Here is a 16,742-nt window from a genome sequence, read left to right as displayed (position 1 = left end):
CCCATTGGATTTTATATTTCTTCAATAAAAATAAAAATGTATGTACATAATTGTGAAAGATAAATAGCAAGATCTAAGCAAATGCAATATATTGTTAACCTTTGGTAGTACAAGGACTTTGTCAGAACTTTTACTCAGAAGGCAGTCTTAATGAAAATAGTGTACAGTTAGGTTTATATTGTGTACAGCATTTCACATAACTGAATATAAATTCTGTAAGTACGTACATTTGTAAGTTATGAAATAGAATTGTCTGGAATTTTATTCACAAGATGTAGACATTATATCCCAGAATTATATTGCAAGGGTACTTCAGCAAATTAGCATTTCTATGTTATGTTTAAGTAACAATCTTTTTTATTGGTAACAGAAAATCAATGTTTTTATTTTATGATGTCTGTGGCAGCCAAACTTCCCAGTCGAGCCAGGATCTGTCCCATTCTCAATGTTCGACACATGGGAAGACTCAACGTATTTTACTGTAAGGAGTTATCCCTGTTTCTTCTGTCAGCGTATTTGCTGTAGAACTCATTATACATGTGCTGCTGGTGTTGCTTACATGTTTCAGAAATTTATGTGCTAGGTCACAGTGCTACAGCACCTCATAACCAATCTGAACACACAACTGCAGAATGTGCACAGGGCTTAAATCACGAGATACACCACAGTGAGAGTATTTAATTTCCTGTATGCTTTTATGTTCTTCCACTTTGCTCATAACTGTTTCAGTAGCCAGAAATTGTAGGCTAGTTTGTTACTTGTCTTTACTCGCATCATAATTCAGCGAACACATTTACACCTATTAATCTACCAAAGCAGTCCCAATAGATGTGCTGCCAATAAGTTCATGAACAATTTATAAATAACCAGTAGATTCCCCCCCCCCCCCCTCCCCCCCAAAATCAGGATTGGAACTATTGATCTGCATTAGTTTTGCAATTGCTGGCATATTCAGTATGTACCTTAAATGTTTAATTAATCTCTGTGAGCAACCTGTGTCATTAAGAGGCTACAATTAATATTTAATAAGACAGGTATTTATATTCCAGTTGGACTATTTTGTTTTTGCTGTTTCCCTTAAAGATGTGAGGTATTTCTGTGATTTTTCTTTAGTTAAGGCTATGTTTAATTTCTTTCTGTGTCGTCTGTCTATTGAACTGGTACACTGCCAAATGACCTCACTGCTAACAGTGTGTTAAATTCCAACCACTCCACAGTGAGAGATAATGCAGTGGTTAGCACTTTGGAGTCTCATTCAGGAGCTAGCTTCAAATACCCATCCAGCAATCCTGATTTATATTTTTAGAAGTTGATCTAAATTATTGTACATGCCAGAACGGTTCATTCGAAAAAGACATTAATTTACAGCCCATACTCGCTCTAGCAGGGCATGTTCTGTCTCTGATAACAACATTGCCACTGTACTGCTAAACCTGCATCTCCTCCTCCTCCTCCTCCTCCTCCTTGTGTGTGTGTGTGTGTGTGTGTGTGTGTGTGTGTGTGTGTGTGTGTGTTTTCTTTGTTTCTGTGAGGATATAAAAGAAAAAAAATGTTCACTTTTCTGTGTTGCTTCAAATAATGTTTGTTTCAGCATAGTAACACATCAGAAATTGTGAAGCTATTTCTCCATTTTTTTCAATACTGAATGTTACATTCACTAATGTAACAAAATCTCTCAAGAATGTCCTTTTAGCTGCAGCTGTTCGTCTTCTAACGCAGAAAGTAGGAGATATCTTCATTACCTTGTCATTTCCATTGTTTGGTAAAAGTGCAGCAAACTATGTTATTTCAGCACATATTGTCTTCTAAGATGTCACTACATTTGATACATAGCAAAATCTTAAAACAAATTATCTGTCTTTGATAATCTGTGCTGACTGTAATTTCTTTTAAGAGATTCTGTACAAAAGTGAAATGTATTGTTAAGTATCAAATTTTTATGTCCCTATGGTCATAAGATTTATTTTGAAATGAATAGCAGTATCAGAAACAACTTTCTCAAAAGAAAATGGTCTGCAAAATTCTGAATCATGTCAGGTTTTTCCACAAGTAAAGAAAATAGTACAAATTAAGTTTCTTTTTTTCCCACAGAATAGCTATATTGTGAAACTGCAAAATCAACAGAAGGCTCGTGTAAGAATTACACACAGATGTTTAAAAACAAACATTCATTAACATTTACTTTGTGAACCTTTAATGATTGGCTTTGGTATTCTTCTGTACAGTTTCTTTTCAACAGCCAATGATAGTACACTATCACCTGTACATATCTTCATATAGCTTTTTCAACACTTCAGTAGCCTTATGGGAACGCTTGCCATATTCTTTCATAAAATCACAAAAATTCTCAGGAAAATTATTTAGGTGAGCATGAATAAACTTAACCTTGATACTCTTGTTCCAGTTAAATAGTTTGTAAGATTGTATCATCTCTGTGACTGAAATGGTGTAATTTGCAGCCTTAGTGTTTCCCATAATGTGCTGTACCACATTTCTGAATGGTGTCCATACTCACAGTTTGCACTCACTAGTAGTTTATTCTTATACAAAGCCTGCCATTAATCTTTATATTTCTAGGCCTAGAAAATGCAAGCTTTAATTTTTCAGACATGATTGATCCAAACTTAATCACAGTCTGCTCTAAACATCCACTGTCTTTGCTAAAATCTGTTGCAGATTGTATCATTAAGTTACGTTTGAACTGTAAAGGTGGGAACTGTTTGGCAATTTTTTTCTGTATATCTTATCAGTTGTTGCACAGTCTGAACTGAGGCAGATTCTGTTGGGAATGGACTAGGGGGTTTGGCACTGTATCGTGAAGTTAAGTGACGGAGATGGTCTCACTGTGAAGCACTGGTCTCAAGCTAGATGTAGTTTTATGATGAACAATTTTAAGCTAACTGGTACTAATGTGACGCACCATCTTCACAGCGAAGTAGCTCCTGTGGTTCATTTGAACATGGCTGCACGAAATGGCATTGATTCCTTGTTTAGACTTTTTCAGTTATAAAATCTTTCAGCACAGACACATCCCAATTGTTTGGTAAGCCGATGCTTTGAACTAATCAGCTAGTTTAATCCTGAAGTTATGAAAATGATTATTTTCCACAAAATGTGTAATATTTTAAATCTTTTTTCTTGTACAGTAACTATTGTATGTATGTGCGTGGGAGGTAATGGGACACAAGTGCAATTTTCACAGTTTCAACTTGAGACCATATTTGCAAAACCTGCACACTACTTCATTTGTGGAAGATTGGTGGCAGTCGTGTAGGCTATGAGTTGGAAGACTGCTATTTTTCTTCCACAAATGAAACAGTGTGTCAGTATTACAAATATATCATGTGCAGAAATTCAGCTTAGGCCTCTTGGCAGGGAGGTATGGATATGTAGCAAAATATCTGGATGACTGACTACATGAAGCATACACCACCAGGGAATAATCACCCACAATCCAAAACCATATACCTAGGACCTGTCCCTTCTTTGCACTGGATAGTGTTGGATGTTCTACCTGGAGTGATGTCACTTGTGACCACTACTTATAGAAAACAGGGTCAAGTTGTGTGATGTAGAAATCATACTGGTCCACAAAGCTAATTTTTACACAAACATTCCACCTTTGAGCGTAGCAAGTTGTGATGTACAAGAGCTATTTATAATATTAAAATAAAGCTCTGACCATTAAACTTGGCTATGGTTTTTGTCATCCTCTGCATATTCACCCATCACTGTGATACATCCTTCCCCAACAATGGATGTAATTGACAATTCCTAGTAGTTCTGTGAAAGATTAATTTAAAAATATTTGACTGTTATTTTGATTCAGTTTGGTATAACTCGGAGAGATCAGATGAGGTACTAGTTATAAATTTTTCTCTTCACTAGATAACTAGGATCTAAGATGGTTGTTGCCTTGTAGAATTAATGCTATTAGAAATTATAGATTCTAAATTTAATGTTATTGGAGGAAAAATGTTACTTGCTTCAGAGTTACATGAAGAAAATTACCACATTAAACAAGGAAAATCAGTATAGTGCTAACATTGCTACTGACTATGAGAAAAGTCACTAAGCTGCTATAATGAAACTAAGTTTTGAAAAATAATACTGTATTTTATGGACTATAAGACATTACGGACTATAAGATCCTACAGACTATAAAATGCACCTTCGTTTTTAATCAATTTAAAAAATAACATTTTTATCATTTATGTAATTAGATTGCAAAGCCAGGCTAAAAAAAAATTCATAGTTTATAAAACCAATTTGATCTTTAAAATCACTGAAATCCTCTTCGTCATTGTCCTCTTCGTATATAAGATGGTATTCACTGGCATTGGGAATGTTCCTTATGCCGCACTTCTTGAATGTTTTAATAATAATGTCGTATATCACTATAGACCAAGACTTTTTTATTCACCAACACGCTTGTTTGACTGTAGCTCATTTTAAAGCTCCATTTGGCATGAATCCCTGTTGGATTTTATCCATCAGCCATTGTTCCACTTCTGTCCCATATACACTTTAAATGGTTTATTTATCAAGACATAAAGAGGTTGCAATTGTGAACGAAGTCCTCTTGGAATAACAAGCAGCTCTGTATTTCCCTGTCTCAATTTCTTTTCACAGAATTTTTCAGATGATCTATCACAAGATGAGAACTCTTCTCCAGTAAAGCACCTTTTTCTCCCCCAGACTCTTTTATTCCATAATTTCAAGTGAGCCTTGTCCATCCAACCTTTGTCATGTATGTGGGAATATTTCAGAAGATTTTGGCATTGTTTTGTGTTTGAAAATGATCACTGGATTAAGTTAAGTACCGTCAGCACAATTGAAAAGACAGCTGTGTAGTGCGTTTGTTCATGTCCACTTGTTCCCAGTTTTAGCACCTTTCATGGAAACAGTTTTATTACTTGGCACATGAAATGTTAGAAGAGTTTAGTTCACATTCACTCTTTGGCTTAGTTCCACACTGGTTTTCTTTCAATGTTGAATAATAAAGTGATGTAAAAAATATTTTTTCTTTTTACTCTTGTGGCATTCTCTTTATATTCTTGCAGTATTTTGTGAGATCTTTTGGTTTTTGATTCGCTTACTAAGTCCATGATGCCTCATAAACCAGTAGCACCAACCAACTTCAAACTTAAAGTCCCTTTAGTTCGCTGTAGTACTAGCTTACGAGCAAGTATTTGAATCTTTTTTGTATTAATTCCAGTGCCATTATGACAGTGACCTTGAATCCTTTTCAGTATGTCATTTAGAGTTTTGGCCATTTTTCATTCAGTCCTCCATTTGAAAATTCTATGTTCCTCATTTCTTCAGTTCTTCTTTACTATTCTGCCATCTGCAAATAGTTTTATTGTTTTTTTTTTTTTTTCCCCCCCTCTGTTGGCAGAGGGCCAAATGCCGATCAGCTGCTTTGTTTCCGTGTTGTTCTGTGTATGCTATTACTTCAAATTTACAGCCTGAATCATATGAATACCTTTTATTTTTCTTCCATTATGAAACTAGCTAGTAACAGAAATATTGTACTGTTACCAATAACACAAATTACTTTCATTCAACTTCAGTGGTGAGGTAGACTGCTATGACACATCTTAGGCTATACAGTGATGGGGAGGTGAGAGGGAGACAGTGTTAACAATGCTTGTGAATCCCTGCAAGTGAAGTCAAGTGAAGTTGGTTGCATCGGTGCTGCTGCCAGCTGCCACTTGAATCAAGTGTTGCCAGATAGAGATAATTGGATTCAATCTCTGTCTCCCCACCCCCCACCCCTCTACCCCTCGCTCTCTCTCTCTCTTTCTCTTCCTCTCTCTCTTTTTTGTCTCGTCTCCACAGATTGGAATTACTTTTATCTCGGGCAGTGTTGTATGTGCCTGAAAATGCCACATTGTATCATAGTTTTTGTGCTGTATATGATGGCCTTCACAAAACTTGTAAAACTAGTTTGTTGTGAGGTTGGAGGAAGACATGAGCATATTACCTCCTACAACATGATTAGCAATTCATTTCTTATTTCAACATGTCTTTACTGTACAGCTGTACCTAAAAAAACTTCCATTTGCCCATTTTACATTCAAAAATGTAAAATAAAGAAAAGGCAGCCACTCACCTTTAAGCAGACTGCTGTGTGTTGCATAGGCGTGTGTAACAGTACACAGTTTTAACTAGTGTTTTTGAGTGAATGTATGGTTCTTTGTGTGAATGTGTGTGCTTGCTGCCACCAGAAGAAGAGACAAAGCTTGAAACTAGTTAATACTGTATTTGTTAAATGTGCCTATGTACCATACGTTAGTTTGCTTAAATGAAAGTGGTTGCCTTTCCTTTATTTTACATTTTGTTACATCCAGAAATTTCCAGTATTGTAATTTTTTTAAAATTACCCTTACCTGCCTCAAGGGCACTGGAAGTCTATCTTTACAGAATCTGCAAATACAAGCACTGTTGCCATGAATGATTTGGTTTCAATGATAAATAATGGCCATGTATAGAAGGTGCAAAGGCCGTGACAGGAAGTGTGGGTGGTGATGAATGACAGAATATCTTCATTGAATGTAGACATACTGAATCTTCACAGCCACATAAGTAACATTTCCTGCGGCATCAGTTACAGAAAAAATATAGCTATTTAACTTCATCAGATGGGGATATAGCTTTTAGAAGTAGTGTACACAGTATAGATACAGGGTGTTTACTCCACCTTGGCTCATATTGTTAAAGTTGTTTATGGGCTTAAAGTAGACTTCATGTGTTAGACACATGATAGTAATGCTACTAACAGTTCCATGTGGACACATTTTGAATGTTGTTTAATGTTTTTAGAATTTGTGTTCACTGTATTTTCAAAAACAGTGTTGTAGCCATTTGCTGTGCGTGTGCATGCGCGTGTGCGTGCGTGCACGCGCGCATGTATGTATGTTTGTTTGTTTGTTTGTTTGTTTTAGTTTTATTTGTTTAAGGCAGTATAATTTATAGTGAAACTCATTTAATATGACATCCATTCGAAGGTTCTTCAGCTATTATATTGTGTGGAACGAAACTACACTGTGTGTAGTGTTTTTAAAGCAAAACAGTCCTTTACCAGTCACAGTTAAGCCAAACTGAAACTCATTACTCTTGAGTAAAATTAAATTTAATAATCAGAGCAAACTAATGATGACTAATGGTGTATAACAAGTTGCAGATTGTTTAAAATATAAATATTTGTGGAAGGCTTAGTTTTTATCTCTGTTGTACATGTACTGTGTCCTGTGTTGCAGACCTATGATTTGCATATTATCTAAATTCCATTCAGATATGACAGTTTCTTTCTATAAAATGTGAGGCGTGTTTTTTAAGTAAGGTCCATTTGAACATAAGTACACAATGAAAGACAATTTCAAAAAAGTAAATTTATTTTCAGGAAGTACATGCTTCACTGTATTTTTTGACATAGTTGCCAAGTTTGTTGAAACATGTATCACACCTCTCAACCAATTTTAAAGTACCCTCTTCATAAAAACTTTCCGCCTGCTCCAATAACCAAGAGCTCACTGCCATTTTCACGTCGTCGTCGTCATTGTAATGGTTGACACTGAGGTGTTGTTTGAGGTGGAGGAACAGATGGTAATTGCTCAGCGCAAGATAAGGACTGTAGGGTGGGTGGTCTAAAACTTCCCAGCTAGAACTGTCCAATAAATCGCTGGTCTGACCTGCAGTATGAGGTCTTGTATTGTCATGGAGAAGGACAATTCCCTTTGTCAGCATGCCATGTCTTTTGTTTTGAATCACTCTGCATAGCTTTCTCAGGGTTTGGCAGTGTGCTTCTGCATTGATAGTGGTTCCTTGTTGCATTAAGTCGACCAACAAAACACCATGCCTATCCCAAAATGTGAAACCCATGTTTCGTCTCCAGTTACGATCTGACTCAAGAAGCTGCCACCTTCTTTGTGATAATGAGTCAAGAACTTCATTGCACGCTCAGATCTTTGGTTTTTGTGGTTCTGTTAGGAGTTTTGGGACTTAATGGGAGCACAGTTTCCTAAACTTTAGGTGTTCAGAAACAATGTTATAAAGCACTGATCTCGGCATGTCAGGCAATTTATTTGCGAGACCTGTTTTTGTGAATCACCTGTTCTCACGAATCCTCACTTCAACTGAAGCCACCATATCATCTGTAATCAAAGAAGGGCAACTGGAGCAGTCCTCATCATAGATGTTGTCACGGCCATCTTTGAATTCTCGTACCCACTTATGCACTTTGCTTTCACTGATAACAGTATCACCGTACACTTCACAAATCTGTCAATGAATTTCTGCAGCAGACAAGTTCTTTGCTGGCAAAAACCGTATCACTGAGCGAACCTCACATGCGGTGTGTGAGTTGATAGTCTTAAACATTTTAAAAGCACAAAACTGAACCATGCAGGTTAGCTGCAGAGCTGAAACTGAGCGCAGCTGTTCCCAAGGCATGCCGGTACACGGCGCATGCGCTCGTTGCGGTATGCGCATGAACTGCTAGTGTCTACAACAAATAGACCTTACTTAAGAAACACGTCTCATAAAATAATGCAAATAAAGGCCTTCTTTTTAACTGCAGCTGTTTCTAGGACTTACATTTGTAGGGTACCAAAATTGGTCATATACAAAATCATAACAACACTTCACCACTCACAAGATGTAAATCCAATGATTTATAATTTAAAAAAAGAACAACCAGCATATATTGGAAGTTTGAATGTTATTCGATTAAAAAATAAATGGATAAAGAAAAGGAAAAAGAGGGAGGCTATGTGACCCCTCTTCAGTTTGGACTAAAAGTGACATGTCTCTTCCCTTTGGCTGCTTAGATACTGGCCAAAATTTACGTATGTTAATAGTATGTGGAAGTGGAGTAATCACTGACACACTTCTTTAATTAATTGTTTGGATAATTGCATCTCACCTTTTATGACAACTGCAATTTATAATGTGAGAAATTTTGTTTTTTATGTAAGTAGCTTTTAGAATGCATTATTAAGATACTTTGTTAGTAAGTTGATCTGATGTTGACTGTACACTTCCAGACGATGGTTCAGGAAGGTGGCCTAGTACCAAAATCATTATACATGTCAGAGGAAGAATTGGGAAAGGAAGGCTGTCCTCTTACTGAGGACAGCATATATCACTGTGTCACCTTAGGCAGAGGGCAGGTAAGCAGAATCTTTCATCTTTGTGTCAGGAAGGGCAGTTGTTTGTAACTGAACATAATTCAGGTTATTATGTCTTCTTATTTAATTTTATGAAAAGTTACATGTATCATTAGAAGATTAAACTTTTTTTTTAGGTTCATGAAGTACTGATATCAAATGATGATCCAGGAAGTGTAATCACTTGGGATTTTGATGTAATGAGGCAGGATGTAATGTTCACAGTCTACAGAACTCGCGTTCCCGTGATGTTACATACTGCTACAGGTATAATACAGAATGTGATAAGTTGATGACATTTCTTCTTATTTGGATCTTGCATTTATACATCTGACTCTCACAGGTCCTCTGCAGACAATTCAGCAAATGAATCCTCTAGCAACAGACCCTGAGCATCGGTCAGTTATTGAGAAGAGTTGGCGAGAAGGACAAGATTATTTCAGGGTTGAAGCCCCAGTTGTCTGCCATGATGGTGAAAGTATTCAGGTGAGGAATAAAGAAATGTCAGAAGCACTTAATAGTTTTTGTTCTGTGTGTGCTGGAGTGTTTGGTAGTATGGTTTGTTAAAATATCCAGGTTCCCACTTTTTAGTATATTTACTGAGCAGCATTTATTGCCAAACAATGATAGTAAAATATTTAAAACATTAGACAAATTAAGTGAATTTTATCTCTAGAGGATGCTGTTGAACTCTGTGAATGTTCCTTTATAGGTTGTAGGAAAATTTCCGTTACTAGTTACATTAAAATATTATTTATTCGTCATGCGACCGGTTTTGGACTTGTGCCCATCCTCAGGTGTTTATACATTCATGTGCATGTTTATATTGCTGGAGATCACTGTATAAATATAAAGAAAATTATTTGCTGGTGACTAAACAGATAAAAGTGGAACAGTTGTAATTGGTGAGGCAGCGTTTGTCAAAAATGTATCTTTACTTACGGAAAAGATGAAGCATCATTATTATAATTATGCTGTGGCGACAGTTTTTCCACTTAGTTGCACAGTTGTTATTATTTTCATGTCCATATTTCAGTTTTATAAATTTTAGCTGCTTATTTCACTATTGCAATGTGCACTCGTGGAATACACTGTGTTTGGATACAAACATAAGGACTATGGTCATAGAACTTAAATGTAGGAGGTGTGAAGATGTTGCTTGTACAGAAACATGTAGGTTATGGACAAAGAACTTAGCCAAAGGAAGAGCAGGATGTTGCACATATAGAAACTTAAAAAACTATTATAAATTGCGAAGTTTTTTGATCCACATTATGCATTTTTTAAGCCCATATGTTTGTATGTAAACACAGTGTATTTCGTGAATGCACATTGCAATAGTGAAATATGCAGCCAAATTTTATAAAACTGTAATGTGGATGTGATAATGATAACAAATGTGCAACTAAGTGGAAAAACTGTCACCACAGCATAATTGTAATAATGACGCTTCATCTTTATGTTAAGTGCACATATATTTTTGACAAATGTTGCCTTGCCACTTGCAATTGTTCCACTTGTATCTGTTTAGTCACACGCAAATAATTTTCTTCATATTTATATAGTGATCTCCAACAATATAAACATGTACATGAATGTATAAACACCTGAGAGGCACATGCCCGAAACTGGTTATGTGATGAATAAATAATCTTATATTGTGACTGGTAGCGAAAATTTTTGTACAACCATTAGACAAATTGTTTCTTCCATATGCACTTCTTCTCCTTTTAAGCAAAAATTATATAAACAACTTGTGCTCCTTTGTTTTTTTTCTCAAAGTTGCTTTTAACAGGAAAGCTGTGTTTATGGCTATAGGTTTATGATTGGAATACTACTGTAAAACTGATTTGTCTGAAACTTCATTCTCCTACAAGTTTGCAATTAAAACTATTTGAACTACTGTCATTGAAACTTCTCTCCTCACAGATAAAGTCTATTTGTGTGTGCTGAGTGCAAGGTTTCTCATCTGTACTATGACTCTTCATTGTAGAGAAGGAATTGGAAGGACTTGCAGCTCTACAATATACTTTTAATTTCTATTGCTTCATGCGCACTGTTTGGTGAATCATGTTGCACACTTTGCAATTTTAAATAAGAATGATAAATGATTTATATATTTTCAGGGCTCTCATGTCACAAGTCATGTGGGTACATACATTCTCCAGTGGAAATTCCACTGTAATCATCCACTAGATATAATTGATTCAATTACTGCTCATAAAGCCCAGGTCATGTACTACTATGAACAGCTTCGATCATCAGACTACAGGTATTTGAGAGATCGCTTTAGAAATTCATAGTTGATTGAATGTTTGTACTAAAATCTGTCTTTGAAAAAAGTTTAATCAAATGTTTTGTCTTCATTCTTTCAGAGGTTCTATGTCTAGTCTGCAATCTGCACATAGTGGAATTTCAGGCAAAAGCACTAGATCTGGTACTAGCTCCTGTCCATCAAGATGATGTTATGATAGCAAAAGTGGCCCATCCAAAACATCTTGACACCGTAATGCTGTTGTAGAGGGCAACAATCTCAGGAAAAACACAGTTCATTATTTTAAGTTCGTGTTTTTCTTTTGCATCCATGTTTTTAATTGTAAAGTTATCACCTTGCATGTTACATTATTTGCAGAGATGCCATTTGTATATATGTAGCATAGCTAGTGTGATCTCCTAAAGATACTATATTTTTGTACACTCCTTGCTGGCTCAAGGGGTAAATAGTGCTTCAGAAGCCATCTTTCTCGCCACAGCATGTATATTAGAGTAGCAATGTGAGAGTTTTAATATAAACTGGCTCCTCTTGCATAGCAAAAATTTCAGGTAAATGAATTACCAGTCTAAATGAATTGGTAACTTGCACACACTGTTTCAATAAATGACTTGTAAAATCATTTTACCTTGCTTGTTGCATATGTGGATTTTTTTATTGAACACATCAGATGTATTTTATATTAAGTTAGTTCCAGGTACAGAAAATAATAGTAGTATTATGATACCTGCTTATTATAGTTCTTGACTAGCAGTTACACATAAAAATGTTAGTACTTGTAATAGAAACAGTTAAGCTTTGCATATTGAAAGACATTATTAATACACAGTGGAAATATTCCTTTTTTTCAGCAGTTACATGAGAATTTCAACGCATGTTAAAATGTCTGGAAATGTCTTTATGGTGCTGGCATTGTACTGGACGTACATTTTGCTGGAAATTTCCTGCACAGTGATACCTGATCAGTGTTGATAGCATGACAGATTAGTCACCTGTTGTATTTCTCAAATGACTGCATGTTGTACTTTATTGCAGGATAGGAAGGGATAGTATAAATAGTAAATGGTCGAACAGTATGGTACAAAAATTTTTGAGCATTTTAATCGTAGGTTTAAACAACAAATACCATCACTATGTCACGAGGTACTCAACTTTTTCATTTCTTTGAGCATTAAAAATGTTATGAAATTTTCTTTGTGTATACATTTTATTCAGTATTCTCAGCCTATATATGTGTTTAAATGATGTATGTGTCATATGAGTTGTAAAATTTTTAAAGTTAAACATTGTTTAAATTTCTTTCAGTGGATAAATATAAGTAATATTTTTTTCTGAATTTGACTTCTGGTTCTTGATTATGTGAAAACAGCAACATTTCTATGAAATGCTGCCACATCAGAGGCATCGGAATTTGATTCTAAAAGTCTCTCTTAATGTTGATAGAATTTCAAATAAACTTTGAAATAGTAGAACAGAATGTGGTTTAATAACAATAATCAGTTTTTAAGAAATGACTAGAATAATGGCATTTCATTTATGTTCCAATTGAATGCCTTATTGTACAGTCTTTTTAGACTGATATTTATGTTAATATATTTATATAAAAATTCCTGTCAACAATGTTTATTGTACTTTAACGGATACAACATCTGTTAAATAAATCACATTTAACGGTCAACTGTTTTGTTTTTGTTACATATTTTTTATTCAATGTAGTGGTACTTGTGAATCCACTTGCTTTGCTTTGTTCGTGCCTTCATAGTCTCAACATCTTAATTTTCATTATTAGATTGATAGCCAGCAAAATGATCAGCGCAAAAACGCTGTAGTATGTAGTTACATTTTCTTTATGTGGATTTTGGTATGATACATATCACCTGCTGCGTCCAGCTACAGAGGCTGTGGTAGTGGATGTGGATTGTCTTTCATGGAAATGAAATGTAACGAAACACTTTTTGCAGTTGCCTTTTAGTTGACAAAATGATTAGACTGCTCTAACATTTGCTACAGACACAGTGCAAACAATAATTAAAATTAAAATATTGGTATTTAGTGAAGAAATTCCAGGATTAATAGCTTTTTCCGCAGTGCATAGGATAAATAAAATAGATGTCAGCAATGCATGAAGTCAGAAACACTTAATCAACTGCTTCCTATTAAATTATATATGTTATTGTAATATTTCAAATGTTATTTCTTAAATTCTTTAATTGATCTAAATTATTTCAGCATTTAGGTAGTAACTGCTATTACTGAAACTAATTAATGTGATTCTTTCATTTATTCATTCACAGCATCTGTGTATTTTAAATACTTATTTGTTTAAAGTCTCATAGGGTTTTCATATGATGTTTTACCAATTACAGCATATTCAAAGTGTAATTGTGTGTTTCATACTGGAATGCTATTGCAATTCTTCCATTCCAAAATTATGATAGCATTTTCCATTGATAAACTGTCAGTGGTCGTTTGATTGTTCAATCATTCATTAACTCATTGTGTTGCATAAACCCCATCATGAAGAAGAAGTAGTTGCTGCAGGCAACTTCTATAAAATTTACTAAACAACAAACTATCCCTTATGCTAATCTGCTCACACTGATAACAATTGCATTAAAAGCAAAATCCTGTCTTCTTTCTTGCCTTTTTGTTATAAAATCAAGCAACTTAATGTTGCAGTTAAGATTATGGGCTCTTATTCAGGAGGAATAAATTTCAATTTTTATCAAACTATCCATGTTACGGTGTTACTCCTGTCTGATTGTGGAGTAATCAGTGCTTGTGCTCCACCTCTAAAGCACTTGTGGTAGCAGAACTTCAACAATAACCTTTCTTTTTATTGGTTGATTGAGTTCTAATGGCTGCACTTTTGTATGGTTTGAAAAGGGGAAAGTAAAGTAATGTTTGTGTGATTTTCCATTATTTGTCACCTTTTCCATAGGGAGTGGTTATATTTTGTCAAGTCATTAATCATAGTCCAAGACATTTCAGTATTGTAATGAAAGAATGGAAAGGTGGAAGGAATATGTAAAATGGATATGTAAGGAAAATGTACTTAAAGCAAAATTATAGAAAGAGAAGATGGTGTAGATAAGATCAGACAGAAAATATCATTCTGTGTGCAGAATTTGACAAAGTGTTGAAAGACGTAAGTTGAAACAAGGCTCCCAGCATAAATTACATTCCTTCAGAACTACTGATATCCTTAGGAGGGCCAGTTATAACCAACTATCCAAGAAAGAGCACTTCCACAGAAAAAGTAAAGATCCAGAGTTCAAGTCGTGGTCTGGCACACTGTTTTAATCTGCCAGGAAGTTTCATATTAGCCTACACTCTGCTGCAGAGTGAAAAATTATTACAAAAACTGTTCCACTTGTTATGCAAGATGTACGAGGCAGGCAAAATATCCTCAGACTTCGAGAAGAATGTAATAATCCCTTTTCCAGAGAAAGCTGACAAGTTTGAATATTACTGGACTACCAGTTTAATGAGCCATAGTTGCAAAATACTAACACATTTTATTTACAGCAGAATGGAAAAACTGATAGAAGCTGACTTAAATTTGGATTTTGGGGAAATGTAGGAACATGTGAATCAATACTGACCCAATGACTCAGATCAGAGGGTAGATTAAGAAAAGACAGTCTTACATTTCTAGCTTTTGTACATATGGAGCAAGCTTTTGACAATGTTGATTAGAAATTCCGAAAGTAACGAGGATAAAATACAGTGAGTGAAAGATATACACAACTTGTACAGAAACAAGACAGCAGTTTTAGGAGTGGAGGGATGTGAAAGGGATGCAGTGGTTGAAAAGGGACTAAGATAGGGTTTAGCCTATCCCTGATGGTATTCAAGAGCAAAGAAAAATTTGAAGGTGGAATTAAAGTCCAAAGAGAAGAAATAACAACTTTTGAGGTTTGCCTATGACAGAGTAATTCTGTCGGAGACTGCAAAGGACATGGAAGAGCAGTTGAATGGAATTGAGTGTTTTGAAAGGAGGATATAAGGTGAACATCAACAAAAGAAAAACAAGGGTAATGGAATGTGGTCACATTAAATCAGGTGATGCTGAGGAATTGGATTTGGAAACAAGATATGTAAAATAGTAGATAAGTTCAGTTATTTGAACAGTGAAACAACTGACGGTGGCTGACGCAGAAAAGACTGGCAGTGGCAAGAAAAGCATTTCTCAAAAAGAGAAATTTGTTGACATCGAATATAGGTTTAAGCGTTTGGGAATCTTTTCTGCAGGCAAATGTCTGGAGTGTAGCCTTGATGGGAGTGAAATATGGGCGATAAACAGTTCAGACAAGAAGAGAATAGAAGCTTTTGAAATGTGGTACTCCAGAAGAATGCTGAAGATTAGATGGGTTTGTTATGTAAACATTGAGGAGATAATAGAACTGGGGAGAAAAGAAAGTTGTATAACTTGAGCAAAAGGAAGAGTTGCTTGATAGGACACATTCTGAGTCATCAAGGGTCAGTTGGTACCATTGGGCCTTCAAGGCCTGTTAGAACAGAGTTTAGTTAGGTTTCAATATAAAATGATGCATCTTAATCACACAGTTACTACATTCTAATTAGAACTAGGAAAATTAATTACTGTAGTGTCACAACACAGATAGCTACTGTAAGACAGAAAGACCCATATGTCAGTAAGTATTTGTTGTTGCACACATGTTTACATGACTTTACCTCATTTAGACTGTATAATCTCCTATAAGATTATGAGAACTATTTTTTAAAAAAATCCTCTAAAACTTATGTTGCTCATTGGACTTGTTAAATGGACCAGCCGAATCACTTGAACAAGATCAATACAGTAATTGGCAAATATTGCACAAAAATCTGCAGAGCAGAGAAATTGCCATTCATTAAGACACTGACAGCTGTCCAATATAGTTTTTTTTTTTTACACTCTAACAGATATTGGACTATACCTGAAATTCATTTTCGTTGTGCACAAGATGTCCTTATATGCTTAATTCAGTGATTTTTAGTGAAAGATATAAAATTATGGCACTTCATTCTTAACTTAGCAAGTGGCAGTGAACCCACAACATTTTGTAAAATTGCGACTGAACCCACACCCCCCCTCTCAGTAGTGTCAAAATGGTGAGCATACAGAATTTATTCAGAGGATGTTGACAAGGTGATTGTATGAACTCCCTCTCACCAATTCTCTTCATACTGACAGGGTGTGCAGTACACAACTGGGACCTAAACATATGTGAACAGGAAGATACAACTCTCAAATGTTTGTGAGAAAATTGAGTTTGAAAATTGTAGGTGTACTC

The 16,742-nt window shown here is 35.3% G+C and overlaps 1 protein-coding gene across 1 annotated transcript in view; it reads left to right on the top strand.

Annotated features, from left to right (window-relative positions):
• Positions 1 to 13,120, top strand: part of LOC126362698 (SEC14-like protein 1) — a 205,666-nt gene extending 192,546 nt beyond the window's left edge. The window contains exons 13-17 of the mRNA XM_050007902.1: positions 9,048 to 9,173; positions 9,308 to 9,437; positions 9,514 to 9,656; positions 11,297 to 11,442; positions 11,546 to 13,120. Of these exons, the coding sequence (XP_049863859.1) occupies positions 9,048 to 9,173; positions 9,308 to 9,437; positions 9,514 to 9,656; positions 11,297 to 11,442; positions 11,546 to 11,633 (633 nt within the window). The 3' untranslated portion in view covers positions 11,634 to 13,120. The remainder of the gene's footprint in view (positions 1 to 9,047; positions 9,174 to 9,307; positions 9,438 to 9,513; positions 9,657 to 11,296; positions 11,443 to 11,545) is intronic.
• Positions 13,121 to 16,742: the final 3,622 nt, after the last annotated feature.

The sequence above is a fragment of the Schistocerca gregaria genome, chromosome 1 (genome assembly GCF_023897955.1).
Source record: "Schistocerca gregaria isolate iqSchGreg1 chromosome 1, iqSchGreg1.2, whole genome shotgun sequence".
Lineage (NCBI taxonomy): Eukaryota > Metazoa > Arthropoda > Insecta > Orthoptera > Acrididae > Schistocerca > Schistocerca gregaria.
The sequence above is the reverse complement of the archived record's forward strand: the minus strand, read 5'-3'. Positions and strand labels throughout refer to the sequence as shown.